Genomic DNA, 27,826 nt, shown 5'->3' with positions numbered 1-27,826 from the left:
ATGGCCCTGCTTCTCCCAAGAGCACTGCTAAGGAGGAATGTATGAGAAACCGAGCAAAGGATGTGCTGGTGACCTTTCTGACAAGGTTTCCTCACCAGAGAAAAGACGATCCACATCTCCGCTAATCTCTCTAAGCATTACAATTCCCAGTGCTGGACATTTTGTTTCCGCAGATCCTCCCTGACACTACAGTGTAACATAGAACTGTAGTAAATTAATTGCTCACTTTGGACAGTTACCCACAGACGCAGCATCTGTTGAAGCCTCATGTATATAAAGCGTCGTCAATAAAGACACTATGCAATTGATGTGGTCCTTGTAGTATACAGTACCTGTAGTCAGTATGAGTCCAGATATTACAAGTTTTTCCCAATAACACACTACATTCTATGGGGTTTTTAGCACTCACATAAACATTATTGAGAAGAATGGGCGGTTGAGGTCCCGTGCCAGGACACCTATGTGCACTGAGCCAACACCCTTAGCTCCTAAGAGGCTGAGAACAGGAATCTGGGCAAGGAAGCACCTGTACCTCTCCAAGCACCCACAAGCTGGAGGTAGGTGCAGTCGGGTCAGCAACCATTCCACCCCCTCGGGGCTTAGTACGGCCCTGGGTTTTTGAAATGAGTGGAAGGAGTTCTTCAAATTCCTTATCCAACTTTAGTTAACCTTGGTGCTTTCCACTAAGGAAGCACGAGTGTGGGCTCCCCTGCTAGGGAGGAAACCAAGTTTAAGGAAGACATCCTGCACTTATTTACACTTATTAACAGGGAAGCCCACAGTGTGGGAACAGGGAATGAGAGTAGTGTGTGTGTGTATATATGTATATATATATATATATATATATATATATATATATATATATATTAACCAAATTAGTATGCAGTTATTATGTTTAGGCAGGTTCTGATCAGTATTAAATAAACACCTTGAACTGGGGAATCCTATATAGTTAGCCAAGCATTCTAAATGAACACAAAGCTGGTCGTTCAGTAGTTTTTCCAGATGAATGTAGTGGCATGCGTGGCTAGTTTAAGCAAGTGTTCCCTTTTAAATATAATGTTTAGGAATATATAATAAATTGTTTGACAAAACATTTGATTTTCCACTCCACTTTGTCATGACATGTGCAGCAATACTTCATGCAGCCCTTTCTGTCTCAGAGCCTGTGTATCTTTATACATACCTTTTGCTAATATATGATTTCAGTAAAAATCCATATATAGAGTTATAGGCTCCTTTTGATCGGGAGGCATGTTTATATTGCACGCAGAGCACTTGACTTGCTTTTCAGGGGATGCACAAATCCATTCCTTAAAGGGTATGGCATGAAATGTACAGTGCAGTTATTCTGGAGCTCTAAGCAGCTGTTTTCTTTCTCTCATTTAGGCAGATGTCCAAGTGGAGCAGAATCGGCAACATTTTTATGAGCTGTCGCTTGAATATGTGTGTAAACTTCAGGAAATCCAGGAGCGGAAAAAATTTGAATTTGTGGAACCTGTTAGTATGGTCAATTGTATACATAAAATTGTTTTGTGTCCCTCTCATTCTTGTACTATGTTGCGTAAAGCTGCATACACACACAACGATTTTGTTACCAATGATTTTATGAACGATTTTCTGTCAGATTTTTTAAAGTGTAGTCAACGATTTTTTTGAACTACAAACGATTTTTGCATATTCCCTTAATGAAAATCGTTCAGTTGACAAGGCTGACTGAACTACAAACTACAAACGTGAACACGTGTGAACGATAATCGTTCATCGTTTGACTCAGGAAGTGAACGATTTTTTTAAACGATATAGTTTAAAAATTGTTGTGTGTGTATGCAGCTTTATGGTGCATACACACGATCAGATTTTTCCTTCAGATATGAACGATAACGATTTAAAAATCGTTCAGTGGTTCATATCTGAAGGAAAATCGTTCATATCTGACATGCCTGAACGATGGACGATCAACGATGCGCGTTCCCGTTTGTCAGATAACTATATCTGACATCTGATGTGTTTGCAGTCATGCTTGGACGATTCCATTAATTTTAATGCAGTCAAAAATTGTTCAAATCGTTCAAAACTTTGGTAAAATCGTTCAGTCGTTCATCTGACAAATCTGACAAGTCTGCCCGTGTGTACGCTCCATTAGTGTTAGTCATGCCTCTTATGTTAGCAACAATTTTTTCTATTCCTTTTTTTTTTTTTTTTTTTTAAATCTAGCTATTTTCTATAGAATTTATTTTGGTTCTGCTTTCTGTGGTTTAATTTAAAACTATAAAAATAACTTAAGATGGTAAAGATTAGCATAGAAAATGAAATAGCATTGATTACTATTGTAATCAAAGCAACTGGTGTGTTTATTCTCGTGAGGACAGTGCATGTGATGGGCTTAAAGTTGAATAGCAGAGAAAATGGTATCCCCAATCGAACAGATTAGTAAGGCTGCTGTCAAACTGATGCAGGAGGTTTGTGCTAACAAGATGCACCTATATCTATATCTAACAAAGTTCAAACTTACACTGCTTCCTGATTATGGTGCAAATTCTTTGTGATGTTCACTTTTATTTTCACATCCAATTACTAGTGGCAACTAAAAGCAAACCTGCTAGCTTTGTAATTGACACATGTAGCAAGCATCATAAAACACTTGCACAGTACATACTTGCCTATTTTTGAAAAAGCATTTCGGGGAGATTGTGAAAGCAGCACCTATGAGCGCGGAGATAAAGTAGTGTACTGCTACATCTGAGAGGTGTGTCATAAAATTGATTTGCATTTAAATGAGCCCCAAAGCAGTTGTTATTAAGATCTAGTTGTTGATGAAAACACACTGATACTATTCAGAAAATGCATATAGCCATAAGTATCATTGTGCCTTATAATAACCAATGCCGTGAAATTATACTAATGATCCCATTTGAATGTATATATCTGTTTGTTATATAAAAGCTTCATCATGGGGATAAAGTGCAATTCAGGGAGATTCCTAGACTCTTCAGGGAGTCAGGGAGATTGCTACTATTTCAGGGAGTCTCCCTGACAATCATGAAGAGTTGGCAAGTATGGCCCAGTAGTCAGCGCCGGCAACAGAAATCTTGGGGACCGGTACAGTCATATTTGTGGGGGGCCCCATTTCTTCCTGGTAGATACAGACTTTGATATTGTAAAATAAATGTTAGATGCTTTTATTAACACTCCTGTGACCAGGAAACTCAAATGTTATGCTGCACTGTGCCACAAATTCACATTATATCCTGCACTGTGCCACTAATTCAAATAATATGCCACACTGCGCCCCCAATTCAAATCATATGCCACATTGTGCTCCCAATATACGATATATGCCATAGTGTACCCCCCAATTCTAGTTGTACTGTACATGAGTCTTGTAGATCTCATAACAGAAAGATAACCCTATAGTGCAGTATAGCTTGATAGTTCTGTATGACAAAAACATATTAAACAATTATAGAAAACCCATTAGGATCTACATATACATTTTATTGTTGTGGACCTCCAAACTCCAGATATAAAGATGTTAAGTGTGTGTTTTATGAGCTCTCTCCTGATCTTTGGGAATAACTGATCTCCATCTTGCTCACCTCAGCTTTGTCTCAATAATGCTGTGTAAGTGACCTGTGGTTGGCAAATGTGTGGAGACCTGCAGATGTGGTCACATCACCAGCCATGGTTGCGTTCTTTATCAGCGGCATGATGACCTACCATTCCCTCACCAGTAGCAGCAGCAGGGTCTGTGGAGGAGTCTGAGGAGCCAGTCTGCATCGGATATTTGGGCAGGATGAGGAAGAGGCATAGATCAGCCATTGACTGATCCTATGTAGTGACCGAGCTGAACATGCTCATGCTGTAAGGAGGCTGGTCCCTGGGGAGGGGCCAGCCATTGCTACACCGAAGCTGGCCCATATAGCCATTAGCCCTGCATGCATACATCAAGCAACCCTTTGTGCCGTCCCATCCACCGCTCTATCAGAGGAGCCATTTTAGCCCTTCCTGTCACCGCAGCACTGCTGCTCACTGTATTGACAGATTTCTTTTTGCTTTACTAGGTGCTTGGGAGGGATTGTGCCGGGGCCCTTTGGAAGCTCGGGCCTGGTACATTTTGTCCCCCTAGTACTCCCCTGTCGCTGGGCCTGCCAGTAGTGGTAGGCAGGGAGTCTGGAATCCCCAGTGCAGATATTTTATAGTTAACTTTTTGTGAATGGCTGGAGCAGGGTTGGACTGGCCCACCAGCGGTGCTTAAATCTAACCCCCCCTTCTCGCACCCTAAACCTAACCCTCCCTTGGGGTTGCCTAACCCTAAGTCCCCCCGGGAGTCCCTAAACCTAACACCCGCCCCCCGCGGCTAAGAGCTCCCGACGCCCAGCGTTCGGTGTGCTGGGCATCAGGATTTCAGCGTGGGGCTAATGATAGGCGTCGGTATTTAGACGCCAATCTTTAGCCCCATGCCAGTCTTTCACTGTTGGGATTTTGACGGTCTGCATTTCGACTGTTGGCTTCCTGACTACATCATGCCTGTGGGCCCATCCCCTGGTCTACGTGTCGGGTAACAGAGTATAAATTATAGATTGTTGCTCTATTAAGGGGCATACACACTAGACTATGGGCTGAAAGATATTGGTGAAAGATATTGGGTGTACACATTAAATATCGTTCAGTGACGTCATCCTGCCACATCCCTGAACAGGCACTTTCTGACTATATGGTCAGTTTGGCCTGCATGTTTGCACAACGGCAAACATCGTTCACTACCCGCAGGAGCGTGCATCGTTGGTCGTTTGGTGCCTACACACTGGAAAATACAAACGATATATCTTTGAACAATATCGTTATCATTCACTTTTTTTCGTCTAGTGTGTATACCCCATTAGATGTCCGTTACCTGGTGGAGCAGGACCACTGCTCAACATTGGGGCTTGGTTCCCTTCTATAGAGACTACACCAAGATTTGCCTAATGGTTAGCTAAGCATCTGTGATGGCTGGCCTCACTCCCTCTGGTGGATGACCATGCCCCTTAAGCATGCGCCCCTACCCCTGCATTCCCCCTGTACGCTCTTCATGCCCCAGACCGACACTGGGCTGGAGAAGAGGTCAGGCACCACATGGTGCCATAGGCCCATGCCAGGGATATATATTAAAGCTCCATTATGGTGGCTCAGAGCAGAGGTCAGAAACCCTTTACTAGCAGTGTGTCGCTCGCTACGTTCATCGCAGCAGTCCTATTGCTGGTCGACCAGAGTAACGGGCCATGACCGCGGAACTCTGCAGATATAGAGCACCCTCCACATAGCCATCTCTCAGATAAAGCAGAATAACTGCGGCACAGTAATTTTGGAAGCAGCAAAACTAACCTCGAACAGACCGGAAGAGTGGTGATAGGCGAGGATGGGGGTATAGATGATGTCATGCAACCGGGGACGCATGAGTGCACAGATCGTTCCAAAACATTTAGGGCAGTGCTTGAGTCACCTTTGGCATACCAGTGAAAACTGTTCCAGGCATTGCTGACTTCTGACCTAGAGCATTGGGTTTAAGGGTGTAGTTTTGCTGTCGTTTTTGGGGACTCATTCTGGCATATTCAATTATGAGCGATGTACTGCACTACTTTGGGACGGTCATGTCAACCTGCGCACATTCCTGATTATTACGGTAAGCAGTCTTCCCTCCTTTTCCTGTGCACTTCTGTTGGGTGCGAGAAAAAATTTGTGAATATGTTTGAAGAATTACTTTGACAGATCAGCATGCCACACATCTATTTCTCTGCCCTTGTGTGCTTTATTCCAATAATAATTACATCTGTTTATTTTTTAGATGCTGTCTTTCTTCCAAGGGATTTTTACCTTCTATCACCAAGGATATGAACTTGCTAAAGATTTTAACCACTACAAACTGGAGCTACAGATCAACATTCAAAATGTATGTAACATCGTATTCCACCTCTTGGTGCTGTGTTTTGTGCTTGTGAAGACAATTTATGTCAATGATAAACAACTTTTGCCTTTGGTTCTGGCAGATAACATACATAACACAGTTCAGCAACAATAAAAGTGCTGATTGTTGCTGCTTATTCTGTACAACATAATTAGGGATAATAAAATGAGATTCACTGTAAAGGCCCCCATACATCAGCAATTGATTGCAGCAATCGTGCAATTTGCAATCGGTTGTGTATAAAAATCTTTCCCTTTTTCAATCGATTGTGGCAATTCTGCAATCGATTGACAAAGGGAAAGATTTTTATACACAATCGATTGCAAATTGCACGATTGCTGCAATCAGTTGCTGATTTATGGGGGCCTTTACTGTAAGAAGCTGACCTAAATGTCTGGGCTTGGCAACACATCGGAGAGCCTAAGGGCCTGACTCACGCGTGGACACACTGCAGAAGTCTGAGATAATAGAGCAGTGTGGCACCACACATGCATCCCAGTTGTGTCCATGCAGTTCAGGCGCACACAGGGATAAGTGTTTTGAAAATGTAGTGAGCACTCCTGGGCGATGAGATGGAGGTGTCTTGGTGCATACACATTGCTGGTCCACCTTATGGGAATGTCTCGGGTGTTGGTGAAAATGGTTGCATACACAGAGGATTCACTGCTCACATACGTGGACAGAAAAACTGCTCCTGCCATAGGGCTGGTGCAAGTTTTGATGGTACCACCGCTGGTGGCGTCTAAGGACACTGAAAGTGGGGGTCTCATTCTTTGCACATTCGGATGCACGGATGTACACAAGGGAAAGACTTTGTAGCGGACGACCAATAGATGCAGCTGCGGGCACTGCTGCGTTCATCTCTGAATAAGGCCCTATACCTGATGTAGGGACCTTTTCTATAGGGGAAAATAGTTTATTATTTACTGCAGAAATGATCTAACATTTGTGTTTTGTAGTAATCCTTTTTTATTTTTCTGTTATTATATACACCACTAAGGGGTCCTTCTTATATATGCAGAAACCGCTGTTTACAGATATTTATGGGAGAATTTGGTTTTCCATGGGTTTATCAATGCTGTAAACCCCTTTTAGCTGCTATCCCAATAGATCTCTTTAGGGGTTGCAATTTAACAAGCTCAGAAAAGCCGAGCCTTTTGGAAAATGCCTGAAGCAGCTGCCGCCATATTCTGATGTGAAATTACTGTTCCCTATGGTGGAAAACATCCAGAAAGGAATCTAGTGATCCCTCGCTGGAGTGACTGCGATGCCCATTACACATGCACAGCTTGGATGGTCATGTATGCGCAGTTGTGCAGCCAGACACAAACTCAGAAGTAAAGTGATAGCATGTTACCGTAAGTGGCGGATCAAAGCACGGGCTAGCAGGACCATCACAGCCTAAAGGGCTCAGCCCTGTACCCCGTCTGAACTCTCCATTGACCGCCTCTGGAAAATCCTTCCCCCACCCCCTCCAGTTGGCATTATTGAGTATAAGCTCAGGGAAGGGGCGCGGCAGTACAGCACAGGGCGACGCTGGGCACAGAGAAACCTAGCACCGGCCCTGGATATCCCTTCTTACTGATCGCTGGAACGGGCTCTTATTGCAGCTCCTAACAACTTCACACTGCTAACTACCCCTGAAAAAATATTCCTTATTTGCTGCGATTTGTAGTGATAAGGAGTGTTCATTTTTGGGGCCATATTTGTATTTTTAATAATTATGCCCCTCCCTAAATGATATATTCGAAGCAAGATACCGCTTCTTGGCGGGTTACAGTTCAAAATTTAAAGCAACACTAACATTGAGCAAAACACATCGGGCTTTCCACTTAATATTAGTGGCGCTTAAAATTTTGAGCATAAAACCCATCTTGTAAAAGCCACTGCTTCATAAATACACCCTCAATCCTTTAAGCCACCAATAAGTTCTCAATGCTTTTATTTCCACTGACTTATTTACTTTATTCTGAACAGTTAGTGATCAGAACCAATGACCGTTTTAGTGTGGTAATATACTACCACCTAGAGGAATTTTTGGTTGATACAGAACTGGTGAATTACAGAAAAATTACATTCAATAATAAAATGTGTCTAAAAATTCAAATGTGACATTATGGCACCCTGGAAATCTAATAAGACCTGATGTGGTGTAGTGAAGTTCTGTCTTACCAGGGTCTTGGTCCTTCTGTATGTTTTGGAGAGGTAAGGAAGTAGAATGCAGACAATGGTTGTTGACAGAATTGTTTCAAATAATAATTAAGGATTTATTGGAAGTAAATTTCAGTCAATGAAATAGTTTCTGCAAAGAGCTTCTATGAGAATACAATACATTTTCCGATTTAAAGCTAATGAAACACACTTTAACTAGACAAGATATTTTATTATCCAGGATCACTGGAACAGTTGTAGATCCTCGATAAGCTATGAATAAATTGGTTAAATTAATTAACATAAACAGTTGCGCAATTTCATTAGACAGTTTACAACTAATTTCACCTAACAGGTAATTGGTGCTAAATATCGTACAGGAGAAATATGTATGGCAAATACAACAGACAGGCAATGTTTCCATACATTGGAATTTGCTTATACAAGTGGTATACCCAGGTTCTGGGTTACCACAACATGAAAATGAAACCTGATATTGGTGAAATTGTTCAATCTGTTTGCTTTCTTGAAGTCTGAGATATAGAATCTGTTGTAGCATACAGTAAATTTATTTTATCAAGGGGGATAATTTATTGATCTAAGTTAGTGATGTATCCTGATCTAGAATTTTATTTTCATGGAGAGGAACTACGAAATTACTCTTACGGTTTGTACATACGTGGTCTGAAAACAGCTGGTTGTTGGTTTTTCTTTTGCGCGCACACAGTTCAAAATTAGCTAGACCAGCGGCTCCCAAACTATGTGCCGCGGCTCCCAGGGGTGCCGCAGCGCTTATGCATGGGTGCCGCTGGTGAATGGTTTGACAGCTCAGCTAGTGAGCTGGTTGGCCCACGCGCTGCCTCTCTCAGCAGCTCGCGGCCATTTACACACATACCCGGCCCATGCTGTGCTGCTGCTGCTGGGCTGGCTCTCACTGACAGTCAGAGCGGTGCGGCCCCGCCCCCTCCTACACCTTTCTGCTCACGCAGGCTGCACCTCACAGCGTGGCTCCTTGCCTCTGCTTAGGTTAGTGATATTCTGTCACTCAGAGGGTGTCTGAAGTGTAGAGATAGTGTAGTTATTATTTATTACAATTTTATATAAATGTAATTTAATATTTATTTTACCCCTAGTTTTTTATTATGTGTTTAATTGTTAAATTATCTGTATATTTAGCATTGGTGTGGGGTGGGTGTATTGCAGTCAATGGTAAAATTATTATTACATGGTTATAGATGTTTTAAATAGAGATAAAGTGCTTACATACTTTTTATTTTGCACTTTATCTTCAGTTAAAATATCTATAACAATGTAATAATATCATTACCATGGTCCTCAATACTACCTTCCACCCCACACCAGTGCTTTATATAGTCAGTAACACGGGGGAGGGGGGGGGGGGAGATGTAAGAAGAGGTGGTAAGGGCCAAATGTGCTATAAGTAGCGCTATATGACACTTAAACCAACATCACAAAGTATGAAAGCAGATAATGCAGAGAAAAATCACTTTTCTCTACGATATCTGCAAACATCTAATGATTTTAACATCGCCTTTCATTGGCCTAGGGGTGCCGCGAAAAACCGGTAGTAACACTAAGGGTGCCTAAAGTGAAAAAGTTTAAGAACCACTGAGCTAGACTGTTAAGTGCATACGCATGGCTTTATCTGCTCAGGCATGCGCAAAGAAGAGATCCGTTCACTACACTTCAACATTACGCTGATGATGGGCTGCTGAAACTAACTCACCGGAGAGGTAGCTTTTACGCAGGACCTCTCCGGCGGATGCGGCTTTACTAAATACAGACAAACTGGGCGCAAACAGTGCGGATATTTTACAGACCGAGAAATGCGTAATCTTATAAATAGACCCTTAAGCGGCAGTGAGAACCGATTTCTGCGAATGGAGTGGACTTGGGATTTTGCGCTTAGAGGTGGTAAACTGGGAGTTGGAAGCTGCTATGACTGGAGGTGTCCTATCTTCTGTATGTGAATCTGGAAAGAAGGGGTGTGTTGAAGTGCTGTATCTTTTGATGGTGACTGGTATGTTAAATGTGTTCATTTAAGATATGTAGGTGGGGCTGTGTTGTAACTGACTGGTTGTCTGGGATAAAATCTAATTTTATTAATGCATATGAGAGAGACAGTGCTTTCCAAATCATGTTTGTATATTCTGTTTCAGGTATACTCCAAGAAATACTCTCTATACCTGTAGAAGTAGACAACTGCTACACAATCCACTTGTAATTAATCTGTGAGGATTCCAGGTTCCACTTTCAGGGAGCACCTCTTTCTAGAGTGTAGTCTTTTGCTATGTGTCCCACTAGGTGTTGTTAGCTATGTTCAGCATTGTGTGCCCTGAAAGCTTTGTCCACACAGTTGCAACAATATGCAGAGTCACCCAGAGTGGAAAGGGTCTAACCGGTAACTTTGGCCCATTCACCGGCTGTTAGGGGGTCCCAGACCCCAGGTTGTAAATCCTTTTGTGTTCTGCTTTTTGATCTGAGTCTTCATGGTCCTCCCATGAGAGAACTGTTGTATCATTGGAATAATAAAAGTCTAAAGTACATAGTTTACTAACTGGGTCATTGGAATGTGTTGTGACCACTGCCTATTTACTTTGTCATCTTTGCCGATGATACGGTAGTCTAAACCAGTGTTTAGGAGTGATGTTTTACAGCTCTTTTCAGGTGGACAGTAAGTGGTAATGCCGATCAGTTCCCAGTGAGTCTGAGTATGTGAAATCCTCCAACGCGTTTCGGCATGGGAGCGGTTTTCAAGGAAGTGATTGTGTCAAAGCATACTTCCATATTCATACCTGTGGGTGTCTTGTTCCTAATAGGACTGGGGTGTGTCTAAGGTTTCAGTGGCACACTATTGATTGGTTGATTGCAGGCTGTCTGATCTTGATTGCTTTAATTGGTAATCTTAGTGGATACAGCTTGAAACATGATCCTACTACTTCTATTTAGAATTGGTGTATTTTCACTTTGTCAGTTCTCAGGGCATGATTTGGATTGTAATTCATTTTCTTTGCCTGTTTGAGTAGCTGACTGTTGATCTTGCTCATGGGGTTACACGTTGTGTAGTTCCATAATTAGGAAGAACATCAGAGACACGAATACCATAACATAGAACTAATACATTTTGACGTCCCCTCTTTCCCAGTTCCTACTTTCAACTAAACTCTCTCTTTCGAAAAATATTGGCAATTCATTATTTTACTGTGCAGTTATTAACCCCTTCACTGCAAAGGACAACAAAAAAATCATATTCAAGTGCAGATTTTATTTTAAAAACCGATCTGTAGAATCTTGCTTTTGCTGTTTTGGAAAGATGGGTTAATTATGAAGCAAGAGCCATAAAGTATTTCTTCTAGGTGGTTAGAGAAAATACACATTGATTTTTAGTTCACTTTTTTGTACAGTCAATAAAAATGCATTTTTGGTAGGTTATGTTGACTTGTGATAAGGAATAAGCAAACTAATGGTATTTTCTGGCAATTCAAAGTTCAAATATTCATATACGGAATTAATGTGGGTACACTATAAATAATTACTGATTTTGATGATGAAATTTGGACAGCCGTAAAAGTACTAAAAAAGGCTCAGCAGGGAAGGACTTAAAGAGCAGTAAATGCCTCCTATTTGTTAGATTGTACAATACAGTTACATCTGTCATTATTATATAGTCAGTATAGATGTTCTGCTCGTGCTTTCTAGGTTAAAGTGGGAAAACCATCTTCATGAAGCTGTACATGCTCTGTAAAATATATTTTGCTTTATATTTGTGTAACACTGAATAATCATTAATGTATACTGCTTTGCATTCTACAGACACGGAATCGGTTTGAAGGGACACGATCAGAGGTAGAAGAATTAATGAAAAAAATTAGAAATAGCCCACAGGAGCATAAACGGGTCAGCCCATATACCATGGAAGGATATCTCTACATCCAGGAGAAACGTAAGCCCCACCTATCTGTTACCTATACATTCTGGGCATATGTTGTCCCTTGTGACCTATATCGCTTGCTTGTAAGAGGTTTCTGAAATCCATATTGTGGTATTTACTGCCAAATAATGCAAAATTATTACCAGCATCCTCTATTCACAATTATGGGCCCCAGAGTGGGTAACATGCATAGGTAATTGCCCTCATCACGTAAATCCAAATCAATCTCACCAAATTGTTACAAATCCTCACTGTATTCAAATCTTATTTTAGTTTATTGTTGTTGTTGTTTTTTTAAAGAATATCCATTTGTCTTGATTCCTTTATTTCTCTAATCTAGGACCTGCTCCATTTGGTTCAAGCTGGGTAAAACACTACTGCATGTATAAGAAGGAATCCAAAACATTCTCTATGTTTCCCTATGAACATAAATCAGGAGGAGGAAAAATAGTGAGTAGGCTCACATTTTAGATTTGTTGGTTTGGAGATTAAGCCTAGCACATACCATTTGAGGTGCCACACCACCACCCTGAAATGGTTTTGGAGCCATGACGTTCTAAAGAAAACAAAATTTTGTTTTTCTATTTTGCGAGAATCAGTAATAGGTGGTTGTGAATTTGATCTCACTGCATGTACATAGTAATTTTGGGAGGATTTGGGCAAATGTATTTTCAAACTTCAAATGTATGTAGTGAATGATCACATGTATTTATGTATTCATTATATAGAATTGTTATAATAGAATTCTATTATATGGCATTACTGCCTCACAGCACTGAGGTGGTGGGTTTGATTCCCACTACAGCCCTAACTGTGTGGAGTTTGTATATTCTCCCTGTCCTTGTATAGTTTTCCTCCGGGTACTCCGGTTTCCTCCCATACTACAAAAATATACTGGTAGGTTAACTGGCTCCCAACAAAATGTAACCCTAGTGTGTATATGTGTGTGCATGTGGTAGGGAATATAGGGCCTGATTCAGCTTAGGACGGAATTGCAAAGCTGCACACAAGCAGCTTTGCAATTACGTCCTTGCAATTGTGGTAATAAACAGGAGGCTTCATGCCTCCTGCATATATTACTTATCCGAGCTGCGTTGTACAACGCAGCTTCGGATAATCTGCGGGAACATCTGCCGCCACAGATGAGAGAGAGGCTAGGAAATCTCGGTCAGCCGATGGAGATCCTGGCCTGTTCCCTTCCCCTTCCAACGGCGGCGACCATCGGGACTGCTGAATCATGTTCATAGATCCAGCTCCTGATGTCAATGGCCAAATTTTCCTGTAATTCGCCGTGGAATATGTGTGAACTATATAAATAACTGGTAATAAATAAATTGAATGGTAATGTGATTTTTTTTTTTTAATTTTGCTAGGGTGAAGGAGAGAGTTTCACACTGAAGTACTGCACAAAACGAAACACAGACACAATAGACAGGAGGTTCTGCTTTGATGTAGAAGCTGTTGAGCGGTAAGATGGATAATCACACATTTTTTTTCTAACAAGTTTTTATTGACAGATTGTAATATTTATGTGTTTTGTTATTTTGTCAATGTCAGGTAAAATAAACATGGTAAATAGATTAGAAGGCATATATTTTAGAACAATGAAACATTGACAAATATATATCTATATTATACCCTATCAAATACAGAGCAAAACACATAAACCATTTAAGTCTATTAGAACGGTACACCTGTGGACAATACTTCCAAATTGTACCAGGTTGTTAAACCAAAACCTTTTCGCAGTGCTTCCCTTATAACATCAGAAAGTGTGAGGACATATGGGAGCCAAACATCAAAAAACCTTTCTGTCATTTTCTCTTTGTGTATAGAAGTTTCGGTCCAGCCCATAAAAAATAAAAAGGAGAATTTAGTATGAAGTAAATGTATGGGGATAGGTTCTGATGAGATCCAGTGTGACAGGATAGTTTTTTTTGCAGCAGCTTCCAATTTGATCAGTATAACGCGATTACCTTTTGTTAATTAATCTACCTTCCATAGAGGTTGGATATGTGCCCCAAAAAACCCATTCACTAGTAATTGCAACATTTTATTTTCAAGATAGTATTAATATAAGTTTGGAGAGATTTCCAAAATGACTGGACTTGAGAACAAGACCATAAACAATGCATAATATCTGCATGGGGGGTTCCACATTTGTAGCATTTTGAGTCTTGTGCTTCTCCTATAGCAAATTTTAGTTTTGGGGTGAAATATGTTCTATGCAATATTTTTATATGCTTTTCCATACATGATGCTGAAGCTAAATGTTTATTGAGTCTCATATAGGTTTCTAGCATGTTTATCATGGTAAGATCAGGGAATACCTCCTTCCATTTCAACAAACCTACCGAACCAATTACCAAATCAAGTTCAGGACGGGAATGTGTATATATGGTGGAAGTAATAAGGGGGTCTTTAGGTTTATAATATAGTATCCTATCAAGAGAGCATAGCTGATCTAACGTAAAATTTTTACTCCTTAAGGAGGTTTGCTCATAGCTGACAGCTTGTAAATACGGAAATAATGGGATAGAAAGGGAGGGAATTCTTGTCTTGTAATTGTGATCTAGTAATTGGAGTTAATTCTTCAATATTCAAAAATTGATAAGTATAACAGTCCCGCAGCGTGCCATGTTTTAAAAATAGATGAATTCTGGCCAGGTGGAAAACATGGGTTCCCCCTTAATGGTAGAAAAATAGATTTAGTTTTGGGCACTTTTAGACTAGATCTAGTCAGTCTCCACGCCACACACATGGAATATAGCAAGGTATTGTCTTTAAGTGAAGCAGGGAGAGGTGTTTGAGGAGTGTGTAATAGGGAAACCAGACTCCAGTCACGAGTAAAGGATTGTTCAATATGTCGCTGCATGTAAACATCAGAGCACATCACACATTTTAATATGTAGACCGTTTTGTTTCTGATGGAAATATTTTCATTTTCTATTATTTTTACATTAACTTGTCTAAAACATCCCCCATCACTATTCTCTATATTGCTTGGCTCTCGGGTATCTTAAAATATACTCTTACATGACCTGTACACTCTACAGTAGACTATATATTGCTAGATGACCACTGCACTCCTGCTGTACTCTTTTAAATATCTGTTCATTCTTTTATTTAGTATTCTATTGTTTTGCATCCCATATATTGGTTATTCTAACTCCAGAATCAGGCTTCCTTAAGCCGTGGTCCTATTATTGTAAGCCTGTAGTATAGTACTAATAATCCCAGCATTAGTAGTATTGTGTCAGTAAAAGTATCAGAAGTGTTCAGTTATTACTAGCTGCTTTTCTTGAAAATATTTGTTTTAAAACTGTATCTCCCTTTCTTTGCGCACCCAGCTAAGATGCCATAGGGAGATGTCATACAGTTCTACAAAATGCCAATGGTTTGTAGCTAGATAAGTCATGCCTTTTAATCTATGTATATTCAGGTTCATTTCACATTCACATCAACCGCTCTATATAGATAATAGATAATGAAATTCATAGATGTGCTGGCATCACTTACACATTATTTAAGTGACCTGTTGTGGGCTGAGGAACCTGTGACAGTAATATCATTCAGAATGCTGGTATATTTCCTGCACAGGCAGTTTCTCAGAAGTCCAGTGAGCATGCTCCTGCTAGTACATGGCTCATTTAGGGCTCTCATCAGTTTGTAATGAAAAATACATGTTATAACTGGACCACCTGGTAATGAGGCCCGTCCCATGAGAGATTACGATCTAGTTACAAACATAAGTCTTAAGTACTGTACAATGTGATAGGCGGGTATAAAATGTATCCTATTGTTTGTGGTGTGAGATAAGAGAGTCTAGCTTAAATGAGGACTACAGGGAATAAGCATCTTTATAAATGTTGAGTAACGCTCACCTACACACAGCTGCCCATTAAACAGACCCTTCATAAAAAAAATAACTAAAGAGGAAGTATGTAGGGGGATTTATGGCCCACAAACTTCATGTCGGTATTTTTTTGTTTATACGCAAGCATTGCATAATAATCTATACACATAATCATAACATAATCTTACATCTGATTGCAGCTTTTTATACCTATGTTAATAACCGCTATTACTATTGTGTTAGTAATATTAATTAGTTGGTTGCAATGCTCCAGGACGCAGCCCACAAAAGATTGCCTCTCGCACTTGGGAATGATATTTATGATCCAAGGCATCACAATCCCATCCTCCATTACTTACTGTGTAACACTGTATAAATCATCAGAGCTGTATAATTATTATAACATATGTCTTGTACCTAATTTCCCTAGTCAACGACAGTATCAGCAACACCTTGAATAAAGTCTCATTATTTTAATAATATTCACAACAACATTGTCCTCCTGCTTTAAGCCTTTGTGCAGTTAGGTTAAAGTATTTTGAAATGTAAGAAATATGCAAATATTTGATTTAGACAGAATAGTTTTCTTGCATTGCAACCACATGTATGTGCTGGGCATTTGTGCTCAGTGTATTTGAGTGACTAACTTGATTTTACGTCTTAGGCCGGGACTTCTCACTACCATGCAATCATTTTCTGAGGAAGATTGGCACCTCTGGATGGAAGTACTGGGGGGAAAAGCATCTGTAAGGAAATAAAATCTTGATTGATTACATACATATAGTATGTTCTATATTTGTGAGTGCAACTTTTCAAACGTCATTCATTCCCTTGTGTGTCACACGCATGTTAGTCATAATTACTTTCACAGCAGTTAAGACACTAAAAATATTTTACTTCTTTTTGTTTGATTTGAGCAGTTACAAAAAAGTGTCTCAAGTATCTTACATTTTGCTATTTTGGGGGAGATTTATCATATCTTAGAGTAACATAAAGTGGAGAGAGATAAAGTACCAACTAGTTAGCTTCTGTCCTATTTCTTGCACAGCCTGTAAAATGACAGTTATGATTGGTTAGCACTTTCTGTATCCACTGAATGGGGTATATTTACTAAAGTGACAGTTTTTAGAAGTGATGATGTTGCCCATAGCAACCAATCAGATTCTAGCTATTATCTTCTAGAATGTGCTAGTTAAATGTTAAGTAGAATCTGATTGCTTGCTATGGGCAACATCTCCATTTCTAAAAGCTCTCACTTTAGTAAATATACCCCTATGTCTCTAAGATTTGATAAATATCCCCATTTATCAGAAGTAGTTAAACATGTCCTCTTAAGGTGCATACACACTAGACGATATGCTCCCTGAGCGATATCGTCTAGTGTGTCCCCGGCAGGCTGTGCTCAATGTCGTTCATGACATTGAGCACAGCCGCTGAACGATATCATTAGCGATATCGTTCAGCGCCGGGCTCTCTCCCCCATTCCCTGACATGCAGCAACCTGACGAGGTCGTCAGGTTGGCCTGCATGTCAGCCCGATGAACGAGGATGACGAACGACCCGCGGGAACGCGTGTCGTCGTCATCGTTCATCTTTTTTGTGTTAAAAATGGACGATAAAGTGGACGACTGAACGATAACGATATCGTTATCGTTCAGTCGTCCACTTTAATCGCCCAGTGTGTACGCACCATAAATCCTGTGTTTTTTTACAGGTCTCACTGATTTGTTATGCTGGGCATACACTATACAACTATCGGGGCAATCCACCCGATATCAGCTGATCCCCCCGATAATTGTACTGTGTGTGCGGGCGACCGAGGGTAAAATAACAATCGGTTGGGCATGCCGGATTGTCCAGCATGCCCGTGTGATGCAATATATTGTAAGTTAAATGTCGGCTGCGTCGGGCGGTGTATGCCCAGCGCGGCCAACAGACAGACATGTCCCCTGTTCCTTCAAAGGGAAGGAACGGGTAAATGACTCCTCTCCAGGGCTGGAGCACAGATATCAGGGCCAATACACTGTGAGATATCTCAGTGTATACCCACTATATCTGCTGAGTGTCAGGCTGCCAGATAAAATGTCTGTCGGTCAGACAGGCATTTTATCTAGTAGTGTATGCCCAGCATTAAGGTGCACATCCACTAGACTATTTATTTGTGCGATTTAACGATGACGATATCGTTCATAAATCGTTTGCAAAAATGTCTTAAACGACCAGCGATGCGCGTTTGGACATCTATCATCGTGCAAACTTGCTGTACAACCTGACAATATCGTCCGGTTCACCATGTTTGCAGATGTTTGATGTGCCTTCACTGCAGCTCGTTCAGTGAAGGCACACATCAGCAGACAGACAAATGACTGCACGATTACAATGTCGTAATCGTGCAGTCTTTTGCCTGTCGTTTAGTGGATGTGTGCCTTAAGTCATCGCACAGGTTAATACTGGATTAACTGTTTTTTGTTTTTTTTTCTGTTCCATAGATACAATTACACCTTTTACACTATAACTCTTGAGTAATAGTCTTTGACTGCAAGGATTTCAAACACTGATTACAGTGTGCAAACTGATATGTAATATACAGCTACAAACCCATTTGAGAATAGATGTGAATATATGCAGTGTGATAATGTCAATAGTAATCGGTGAAGTAACTGTAATGGTGCATACACACGGTCAGATTTCTTGGTCGATTTAAACGATAGCGATATCGTTTGATCGTTTAAATCAACCTCTTTTTGCTCCCTTAAACGATGCGCGGACACGGATGGTCGATAACGATATCGACCATTGCCCGTGCATGGAGGCCAACCTGGTCGATATTGACCAGGTTAGCCTGGTTATACTATAGAGACCCTCGATCGTTGATCGAGGGTCGTTATAGTAGTTGGGGAAATGGAGCATGTGCTGGATGTTCGATAACGATCATCCAGCACATGCTGGTCGATCAGACAACGATATCTGATCGTTGTCTGATCTGACCGTGTGTACGGGCCATTAGTTATTTCTTTGTGAAATGTAAACAAATTCAAGGAGTATGCCCCAAGGCTAACGTATTACCACAACTTGTAAAGTCTAGTAATGAGAGTATTGATGAAAATCCTGCTGTCATGGTTTTGGATAATTGAAGGCCCTCATGACATTTCTGTCCCATTTTTTTTCTTTAGCTAAATGTTTCATATCTAATAGCAGGGGGAGCGATAGATCTGGTATTTAAATTTTTAGGGGGTAGGAGAGCAAAATTCTTATGGACTACCCTGGACACAGTATAAATACACTTAAGCATACATTGGCTACTATAATTGTTATGTCTATTACGAGACATAGGGGCTCATTTATCAGCAAATTTTATCATACACAACAGGTTTTAAAACTTGTGTATGATAATTGTGCTCCAGCCAATCAGCTCCCAACAGTCATCTGTTTGAAAAATGACAGTTGGCAGCTGATTGGCTGGAGCACCATTTATCATATAAAACTTGTTGATAAATGGGCCCCTAAGGATGAGTTTTAAGTGGATAATTGTGGAGTTAACTCCTAATTATTGCTGTTATTATTTATGCAATACAAGATTACGCTCTATTATTTAAATTGCTTTTGGACTGATTTGTTTATTTCCTTGCAGCGTTTTCTTAGCCTCAGCAGATCTACAACAAGATCAGAGGGAGGCAAGTATAAGCTAAGCCTATTGCTACGTACATTGCTAATATATATATATATATATATATATATATATATATATATATTTATTTATTGCTACGTACATTGCTATTATATATATATATATATTTATTTATTTATTGCTACGTACATCGGATGCACTGCAATTCTTCTTTGTGTTCATTTTAATGCTTTTCCTCTGCATTGACTCCTCTTTTCAAAAATATACTTTATTATAGTCATAGTAATAAAAGCACATGTATCGCATACAATTACTAAAGTCTGTTTTCATGGGATCTTTCATGTGTGTCCTTTCTCATCTAGCCTCAGTATGCCTAGTATTAGTGATCTGCCTAGTATTAGTGATCTGCCAGGCCCTGTGAAACTCTGCTAGCGTCAGGCGTCTTTTTTTTTTTGTTGAAAATGCGTCGCAATGCGACTAGAAGGCACCAGGAGACTGTTCTGATTAATTAGATATGTGACACTTTTGTATATCTGTGTGCGACTGAGACTGAAAATGGAACTTGATGTGGAAAAAAGCTGCAGTCGCTGCATCGTAGCACTTAGTATGGTGATTGAGAGAGTCGCACACAGCTATACGAGTTTTGCATATCAAATTAATCAGCAGAGTCTCCTGGTGCGTCCTAGTCACATCACATTGCCACTTAGATGCATTGTCGGTAAAAAAAGATGCCTGGCGCTAGCAGAGTCTCACAGGACCAGGCGCGACAAGAGGGGCTGTTTGGCACAACTGCAGCAAAGACCAGTGGGGACACATCTGTATAAAGTGGCATGTGCAAAACTTTGATAATTAGTGTTCAAAGTCTGCTTCTCCAAATATTCAAATTCTTTGTATATAGTTCACATTCTGTTTAATAAAATACAACATCTACATCCTACTCTAACAAATAGAAAGTACATTGCCCTGCAAAAAAGAAATGAAGGTGCATACACACGGTCAGATGTGTCAGATGAACGATTTGACAAACGAACGATGTTTGACTGCATTAAAATCAATGGAATCTTCCAAATCTGACTGCAAACACATCAGATGTTATCGTTATCTAACCATCGGGAACGCTCATCATTCATCATTCAGGCATGTCAGATATGTCAGATTTTCCTTCAGATATGAACGATTGAATGATTTTTGAAATCATTATCACTCAGATCTGAAGAAAAAGTGTTAGGTTAGGGGCTCCCGGGGGGTGGGGGGCTTAGGGCAGTGGTGGAACTCCCGGAGACAATGGAATCGTTTGCTGCCGGGCGTCAGCCCTGAAGGGGGCACCTGGCTCCATTGTCCCCGGGAGCTGCATGGAGAAGGAGCGCCGCTGATCGGCGCTCCACCTCCTTTGGCGTAACTACGGAGGGTCGCACCCCCTGCACCCTCCATTTGCCGGCTCCTATTCTCCTGGCGGTAGCCGGAGGACGGAGCTCCCTCCGTCTTCCGGGTCCCGCAATGTACTATGGGAGTGACGTCATAACGTCACTCCCATAGTGCCGAGGAGCGGACGCCTGGGACGGAGCTCAGGAGTGAGCTCCGTCTTCCGGGTCCCGCAGTGCACTATGGGAGTGACGTAATGATGTCACTCCCATAGTGCCGAGGAGCGGACGCCGGGGATGGACGGCAGCAGCACTGGAGCGGGGATAAAGGTAAGTGTGTGTGTGTGTGTTTTTTTTATGTGTGCGCGCGCGGTGGGGGCCATCACTACTGGGGGCAACTACAGGGGCTCACTACAGGGGCCTACTACTGGGGGCAACTACAGGGGCCTACTACTGGGGGCAACTACAGGGGCTCACTACTGGGGGCAACTACAGGGGCCTGACTACTGGGGGCAACTACAGGGGCCTGACTACTGGGGGCAACTACAGGGGCCTGACTACTGGGGGCAACTACAGGGGCCTGACTACTGGGGGCAACTACAGGGGCCTGACTACTGGGGGCAACTACAGGGGCCTGACTACTGGGGGCAACTACAGGGGCCTGACTACTGGGGGCAACTACAGGGGCCTGACTACTGGGGGCAACTACAGGGGCCTGACTACTGGGGGCAACTACAGGGGCCTGACTACTGGGGGCAACTACAGGGGCCTGACTACTGGGGGCAACTACAGGGGCCTGACTACTGGGGGCAACTACAGGGGCCTGACTACTGGGGGCAACTACAGGGGCCTGACTACTGGGGGCAACTACAGGGGGCTCACTACTGGGGGCAACTACAGGGGGCTCACTACTGGGGGCAACCACTGGGGGCTCACTACTGGATGTACTGCATAGGGGGACCATTACTGGGGAGCACTACATAGGCGGACCACTACTGGGGGCATTATATAAAAGGAACTGCATAAGGGGGGCGGTGGCAGCTGGGGCTGGCATAGGTGCTGGGGGGGTGGTACATTTTAGTTTGGGGGGGGGGGGGGGCACCAACATTTATCTTGCCTCCGGGCACCTGGGATGAAGTTATGCCACTGGCTTAGGGCTAGGCATCCCCCTCGGGAGGGTTAGGGTTAGGTTAGTGGGAGGGAGGTTTAGGCACCCCCGCGGGGAGGTTAGGGTTAGGCATCCCCCCTGAGATTTGGGGTTAGGCTGCTGGGAAGGGGGGGTTAGGGTTAGGCACTTGGGGGGGGGGGGGGTTAGGCACCCCTAAGGGATGGTTAGGGGGGGGAGGTTAGGTTAGTAAATAGAAAAAATACTCACCTGTCGAGAACTTCACTCCGGCCGGCGGTAAATCATACTGATTCCACCTAAATGTATATTAATGCACAAATTCTGCTGCAGGTATCATAAAGAGCTGGATTGGAGAAAGATGAGGTCTAATATTGCATTTTGTTTGATATTTGTACCTGGGAGGCCACATTTACTGTACTAAGACTGACTTTGGTGAAGTATGCTGGATCCATATACAGTAATATATATTATACATACAGTAGGGGTCAATTCAGTTACGTGCAAGTTGGGACCTGTAAGCCGTTTTGGCAGCAAATGGCATTTGCAATTGAATTCAAAACTCGCATTGCACTGTCACAGCAAATTCGCGTTTTTGTGTGTGCAGGAAATATAGGGCCAATGCGCTATCAGAGAGCAACCTTTATGAGGGGTGTCGGCCCCCACTAAATCAAAAAGATGTGTATAAATAATACCAGCGCTAAACACTTATTATCAAGTATAAAATAAGTGGCCGTTTTATAATAAGACTGAAACATTTATTAGCATAAAGGTGAATAATAATAATTATATTCAATAATGTTCAACATGCAATATACATGGCTAATAGGCCATTAAAATAATTTATATAGTTAAAAAAATCAGTGCACTTTATAAGAGCTGGCTCCTGTACTGATTAGTATTGCTCTAATGACTCTTATTAGTGTCCAAATACTCCAAAATAAGCAGCAGGATATTACCGGTTTTGAGAATCCTAAAGTCCAAAACTGTTCCTTTAGCAACTGATGTTTGCACAGTGTCGAGCTGATGTAGATCCACCAGGTAACTTTTAAAGCCGCCAATTGTAGACAGGAGATATTCCAAATCAATTAGAGAAATGATGTCAGGAGTCCAGAACAAGTAGGCACCACTCGATGCGTTTCACTGGGTAAAGGATGTCCAACTTCTTCAGGAGCATAGATGCTTTTGTGCTTTTCGTAGTTGACTAAGAGCCTATATATATATATATATATATTTATTATAATGTTTTCTCTCTCTCTCTCTCTCTCTATTATATATAGAGAATGTGTGTACTGGTTTCATGTATGGCCTGTCAGGTGGGCTTGTCCCCTCAGGATTTCATACAGGATGGATTGTGTGGTCGCTGTTATAAGGAGCCACCACATCAGTCCAGCCTACCAGCTGCCAGCTTCTGGGCAGGAACCCCCTTGGGCTTCCTTTTCTCAGAAAATGGTGCAGGTTGTGAACCGTTTATCTACACCCATGCCGACCCCTACTATGGGTTACCCGCAGCAGCTACAACCTGCCTCCTATGCATCTGTCCTGGATGGATGTTTATGCTCAAGTTAGAGTATGGCTCCGTTCTCTGCTGCATTTCAGCAAATGCTGCAAGCAAGGAGGCCGGTAGTACCGAAAACCAGAAGGCGGTCGGCTTCTTCCTATCAGTCCATCCAGCCTGTAGTTTCTGATGGATCTTCAGATGAATTTGAAGAGGTACAAGGCTCCTCTCAGGAGAGGAGGACCATCTAACAGCAGTGGATGTTCCCTCCTTGATTAGAGCGGTCAAAACTATTTTAAACATAGATAGTGAAGAGCTAGAACCTAGGAAGGGTCCGGTGTTCAAGTGCCAGAGGGTCGTTAAGGCTGAGTTTCCCAAATCTGATCGACTCTCTGAATTTATGGGGGAAGCATGGAGTTCTCCTGAAAGACTATTCCATGTTACAAAGAAGTTTACAGCTTTATACCCCCTCCCACCTGGCGAATGTGCTAAATGGGAATTTCCGCCTACTGTGGATGCTCATGTGGCACATCTGGTTAAGAACGCCACATTGCCTATACCAGTGTTGGCTAACCTTGACACTCCAGCTGTTATGGAACTACATAACCCAGCATGCACTGCTACAGTTTTGCTATTAGGGCATGCTAAAACACTGGCAGGGCATGCTGGGATATATAGTTCCACAACAGCTGGAGTGTCAAGGTTAGCCAACACTGGCCTTATACCATCTGCATCCTCCCTTAAGGATTCCACAGATAGAAGATGTGAAGCCTGTCTCAGGACAGTTTTTGCTCTGTCAAGAGCTGTTGCCCACCTGGCCATGGCCACTGCTTGGGTGTCTAAGGCCATTGAGGAATGGACAGGAGCACTGGAAAATACTCTTCCAGGGAGCAGCTGACGATTATCTCCTATATCAAGGAGGCAGCCTCCTTTTTGGGAGAGGCGGCATTAGACGCCTGTATTCTGGCTTCTAAGGCATCAGCGGCTTAAGTTGTTGCTTGCAGAGTCTTACGGTTAAGGGCCTGGAAAGCAGATGCAGGTTCCAAGAAGGCTCTAGAATACCTGCCGTTTACTGGGAGGCATACCGTTTGGCAAAGAATTGGATACAATTGTGGCTGCTCTGGCAGCTTCTAAAAGCGTCCGGTCTGCCTTCAAAGACTACCCCTAGACCTAGGCAGTCGTCATTTCGAGCCTTTCGCCTGCAAGGAAAATCGAAAGGTCAGTCTTCCTTTAGACAACCCAGTTCTCATGGGAGACTGCAATGAAGAGATTTTGGGCTATCAGACGTTTGGCTTCCAAGTCGGACGACAAACCCTCGGCCTGATGGGGCGGGCCTCCCCCTGGGGAGTCCCAGGATGGGAGGCCGACGACTTCAGTTTTCGGATACTTGACATCCGACAGCAACAGACGCCTGGGCCCGAGAAGTGGTCTCTTGAGGGTACGCCCTTACTTTCTGGAAGAGTCCCCCGCAAAGGTTTTTTTGCACAACTCCTCCCTCGGAGTCGGCCAAGGCCTTAGCCCTCCAGCAGCCATTCGATCCTTGCTGGGTTCAGGGGTGATAATCCCAGTTCCTTTAGATCAACAAAGAAAGGGTTATTTTCTACTTCAGGGTCCATAGGGTATCCACAGGATACCTTGGGGGGGTATAGGTGTGACGTCAGTCGCAGGGCACCAAAGAGTTAAGCTTTCAGCCTCCCAGGATGCACTGGGTGCCCCTCCTATACCCCGCCCCCGGGCCAAGGCACCTCAGTTTAGTTTGGTGCCCGGCCGGCGTCGGGTGCACCTGTCGGAGTGGGGGCTAGAAGAGCCCCTGAAGCTTTCTTCAGTGCAGCTGTGGCTGCACATCTGGATGTACAGCATGGACAGTCAGTCCTGACGTCCATGCTGTCTTCCCTACACCCCCGCCGGTACCAGAACGCCGGTACCGATCCGGGGATGCTGGTGAGCACCTGGGGTCACAGCTAGCGGTGACCCCAGATGTTCCGGACCATGGCCGTATCCAAGGGGGACAAAGGTAAGCAGCGGGGTCCCGCGGTGGGTCCCCGCTGGTCACATGGTCCTAAGTCCCCAGGCAGGGGGCTCCCTGGGGACTGGCTGCAGCGTGGAGCCAGGTACTGAACCTGCGCTTTCCACTACCCCCTGGGACAGCGGACCGCAGCAGAGCGGTAGCGCTGCGGCGTCCCAGGGGTTAAATGCATGCCAGGGGAGCGCGCCTTCCCTGTCTCACAGCCGGCGCCTCCCCCGCTGCACACAGCCCTCTCTGCACTGTGCTGACTGGTCCTGTGTCAGCGCTCCTCCCCCAGGCCAGCTTCTCTCTGCTCCTCGGCGGCCATCTTCTCTGCAACGCATGGTGAACGCTGCTGGAAGCCTGGAAGGAAGCATCGTGGTCTGGGTCCCCCCGCATACCTCTCCTCCGCTGTGGCTCAGGTCTGTGTATGCAGCGCTGTGTCCTACCAGGCCCTGTGTCTGTGTAGTTGAGTGATCAGCACTGTTAGTGCAGGAATTGTTATTTCTCTGCATTGTATGTGACTGTGCTAGCGCTGCTGCCTGTAACTTTATCTTCTCAAAACTGTCAGCTTTATTACTGTCCCTGTTCTTTCTGCTAAAGCCCTTGCAGTGCGGTGCTGCAGGGTGGTCTCTCGCCTATTTAATACTTAATTGGTGAGAGAGGTCACATACGTGGTGCCATCATGTCTGAAAGTGATTTTCCCCTCCGGCTACAGTGTACCATGTGCAAAGTACCGTTAGCGGAGGGGGAGGGTAGCGCGGAGGGCCTTTGCCGGCAGTGTTTGTCCATGGCGCGGCCTATTACGGTTACAGCACCGGTACAGGAGCCGCCCTGGGCTTGTTTCGCTCAGGCGTTAACAGCTTTAGTGGGCCAGTTAGCTCCGCAGCCCGCGTTTACTCCGATGGGTTTGTCCCAGCAGTCTGTGGTGTCGTCACCCATGCAGGGGTTCCCACGACAATTGGTGGTACCCCACAGTCTCCCTATTTCCCCGCTCCCGGGTTCTCAGGAGCCAGCGTGGGTTAACTCCCTGACTAGTTCTGTACAGCACTTGTCGGATGTGTTGCAAGGGGAGTCTGTGATGCGGCCTCATAAAAGGCCGGTGGCGTCTCTGTCAGCTCCTTATGAGGATGACGAAGGGACGTCTGATGATGGGGAGATTCTGGATCCTTACGATCAGGAACCTCTCCATACTAAGGACACTGATGCTAAGTCCAAAGTATATATTCCTGGACTTATTCGGGCGGTCCGCACAGCCTTGGTGATTGAGGACGAAGTTCCCCCAGCGGCTAAATCTAAGTATGCCTTTTTCAAAGATGTGAAGGGCGATGCCACAGTCTTTCCTCTTTCGGGTCAGTTGGTGGACCATTTAGAGGAGGCGTGGAAACAACCTGGCAAAAGATACCAGCCGCAGAGACGCCTAGCGGTGGCTTATCCGTTCGCGGATAATTATTTTGCTAAGTGGGAATCCCCTCCACAGGTGGATTCTCACGTGACCCGTCTTGTCCGTAGTGCCACATTGCCGATGCCATCCATGTCCTCCCTAAAGGATGCTACGGACCGCAAGGTAGAATTCTGCCTGAAGTCCGCTTATTCCCTTGCAGGGGGGGCAGCACGGCCGGCTATGGCCATTTGCTGGGTTGCCAGAGCGATGGAGCGCTGGGCGGATTCATTAGAGGCTTCTTTTGAATCCGACTGTCCGGCCGAACAGGCGGAGTTGATTGGCAATCTCCGTGATTCGGCCACCTACATCAACGAGGCGGCTCTAGACATTAGTACTCTGGTGTCTAGAATTTCTTCAGCAGCGGTAGCTGCTCGTCGCACCTTGTGGCTGCGATCCTGGAAGGCGGACGCAGATTCCAAGAAAGGTCTGGAAGCGTTGCCGTTTACCGAAGAAGTTCTCTTCGGTCCGGATCTGGATAAGATTGTGGCCACACTGGCGGCAGCCAAATCTGCTTGTCTCCCGTCGGCCGCTGCTCCTTCTGGTTCTGGACCATCGTCCTTTCGGTCATCTAGGGCCCAGGGCAGGCCCAAACCACAGTCGTTTCCTCGACAGGCTGGCCCTAAGAAATCGGTCAAGCCCCGGAAACAGGCATGGAGTACCAGACGTCCGGCCCCCAAGCCAGATGACAAGCCTGCGGCCTGACGGTCCGGGCCTCCCTTTGGGGGATCCCAGGGTGGGAGGCCGCCTGCTGCAGTTCTCCCGGTGTTGGTCGTTCACTACGACAGACACTTGGGTTCTGGAGGTGGTCTCCCACGGGTACGCCCTCTCCTTCCGGCACAGACCCCCGGCTCGATTCTTCAC

General features: G+C 43.7%; 1 protein-coding gene across 2 annotated transcripts in view; it reads left to right on the top strand.

The window, feature by feature from the left end:
- The window catches only part of ARHGAP10 (Rho GTPase activating protein 10), a 329,480-nt gene that overhangs the window by 129,421 nt on the left and 172,233 nt on the right, over positions 1 to 27,826 (top strand). For both annotated transcript variants that reach the window (XM_088448420.1, XM_088448421.1), the window contains exons 6-12: positions 1,390 to 1,500; positions 5,828 to 5,932; positions 11,933 to 12,062; positions 12,391 to 12,500; positions 13,424 to 13,518; positions 16,571 to 16,652; positions 19,538 to 19,580. In XM_088448420.1, coding sequence (XP_088304546.1) covers positions 1,390 to 1,500; positions 5,828 to 5,932; positions 11,933 to 12,062; positions 12,391 to 12,500; positions 13,424 to 13,518; positions 16,571 to 16,652; positions 19,538 to 19,580 — 676 coding nt within the window. The remainder of the gene's footprint in view (positions 1 to 1,389; positions 1,501 to 5,827; positions 5,933 to 11,932; positions 12,063 to 12,390; positions 12,501 to 13,423; positions 13,519 to 16,570; positions 16,653 to 19,537; positions 19,581 to 27,826) is intronic.

This window comes from Taudactylus pleione, unplaced genomic scaffold (assembly GCF_031769625.1).
Source record: "Taudactylus pleione unplaced genomic scaffold, aTauple2 ptg000021l, whole genome shotgun sequence".
Taxonomy (NCBI): Eukaryota; Metazoa; Chordata; class Amphibia; order Anura; family Myobatrachidae; genus Taudactylus; species Taudactylus pleione.
This window is presented reverse-complemented; position numbering and strand designations above follow the sequence as displayed.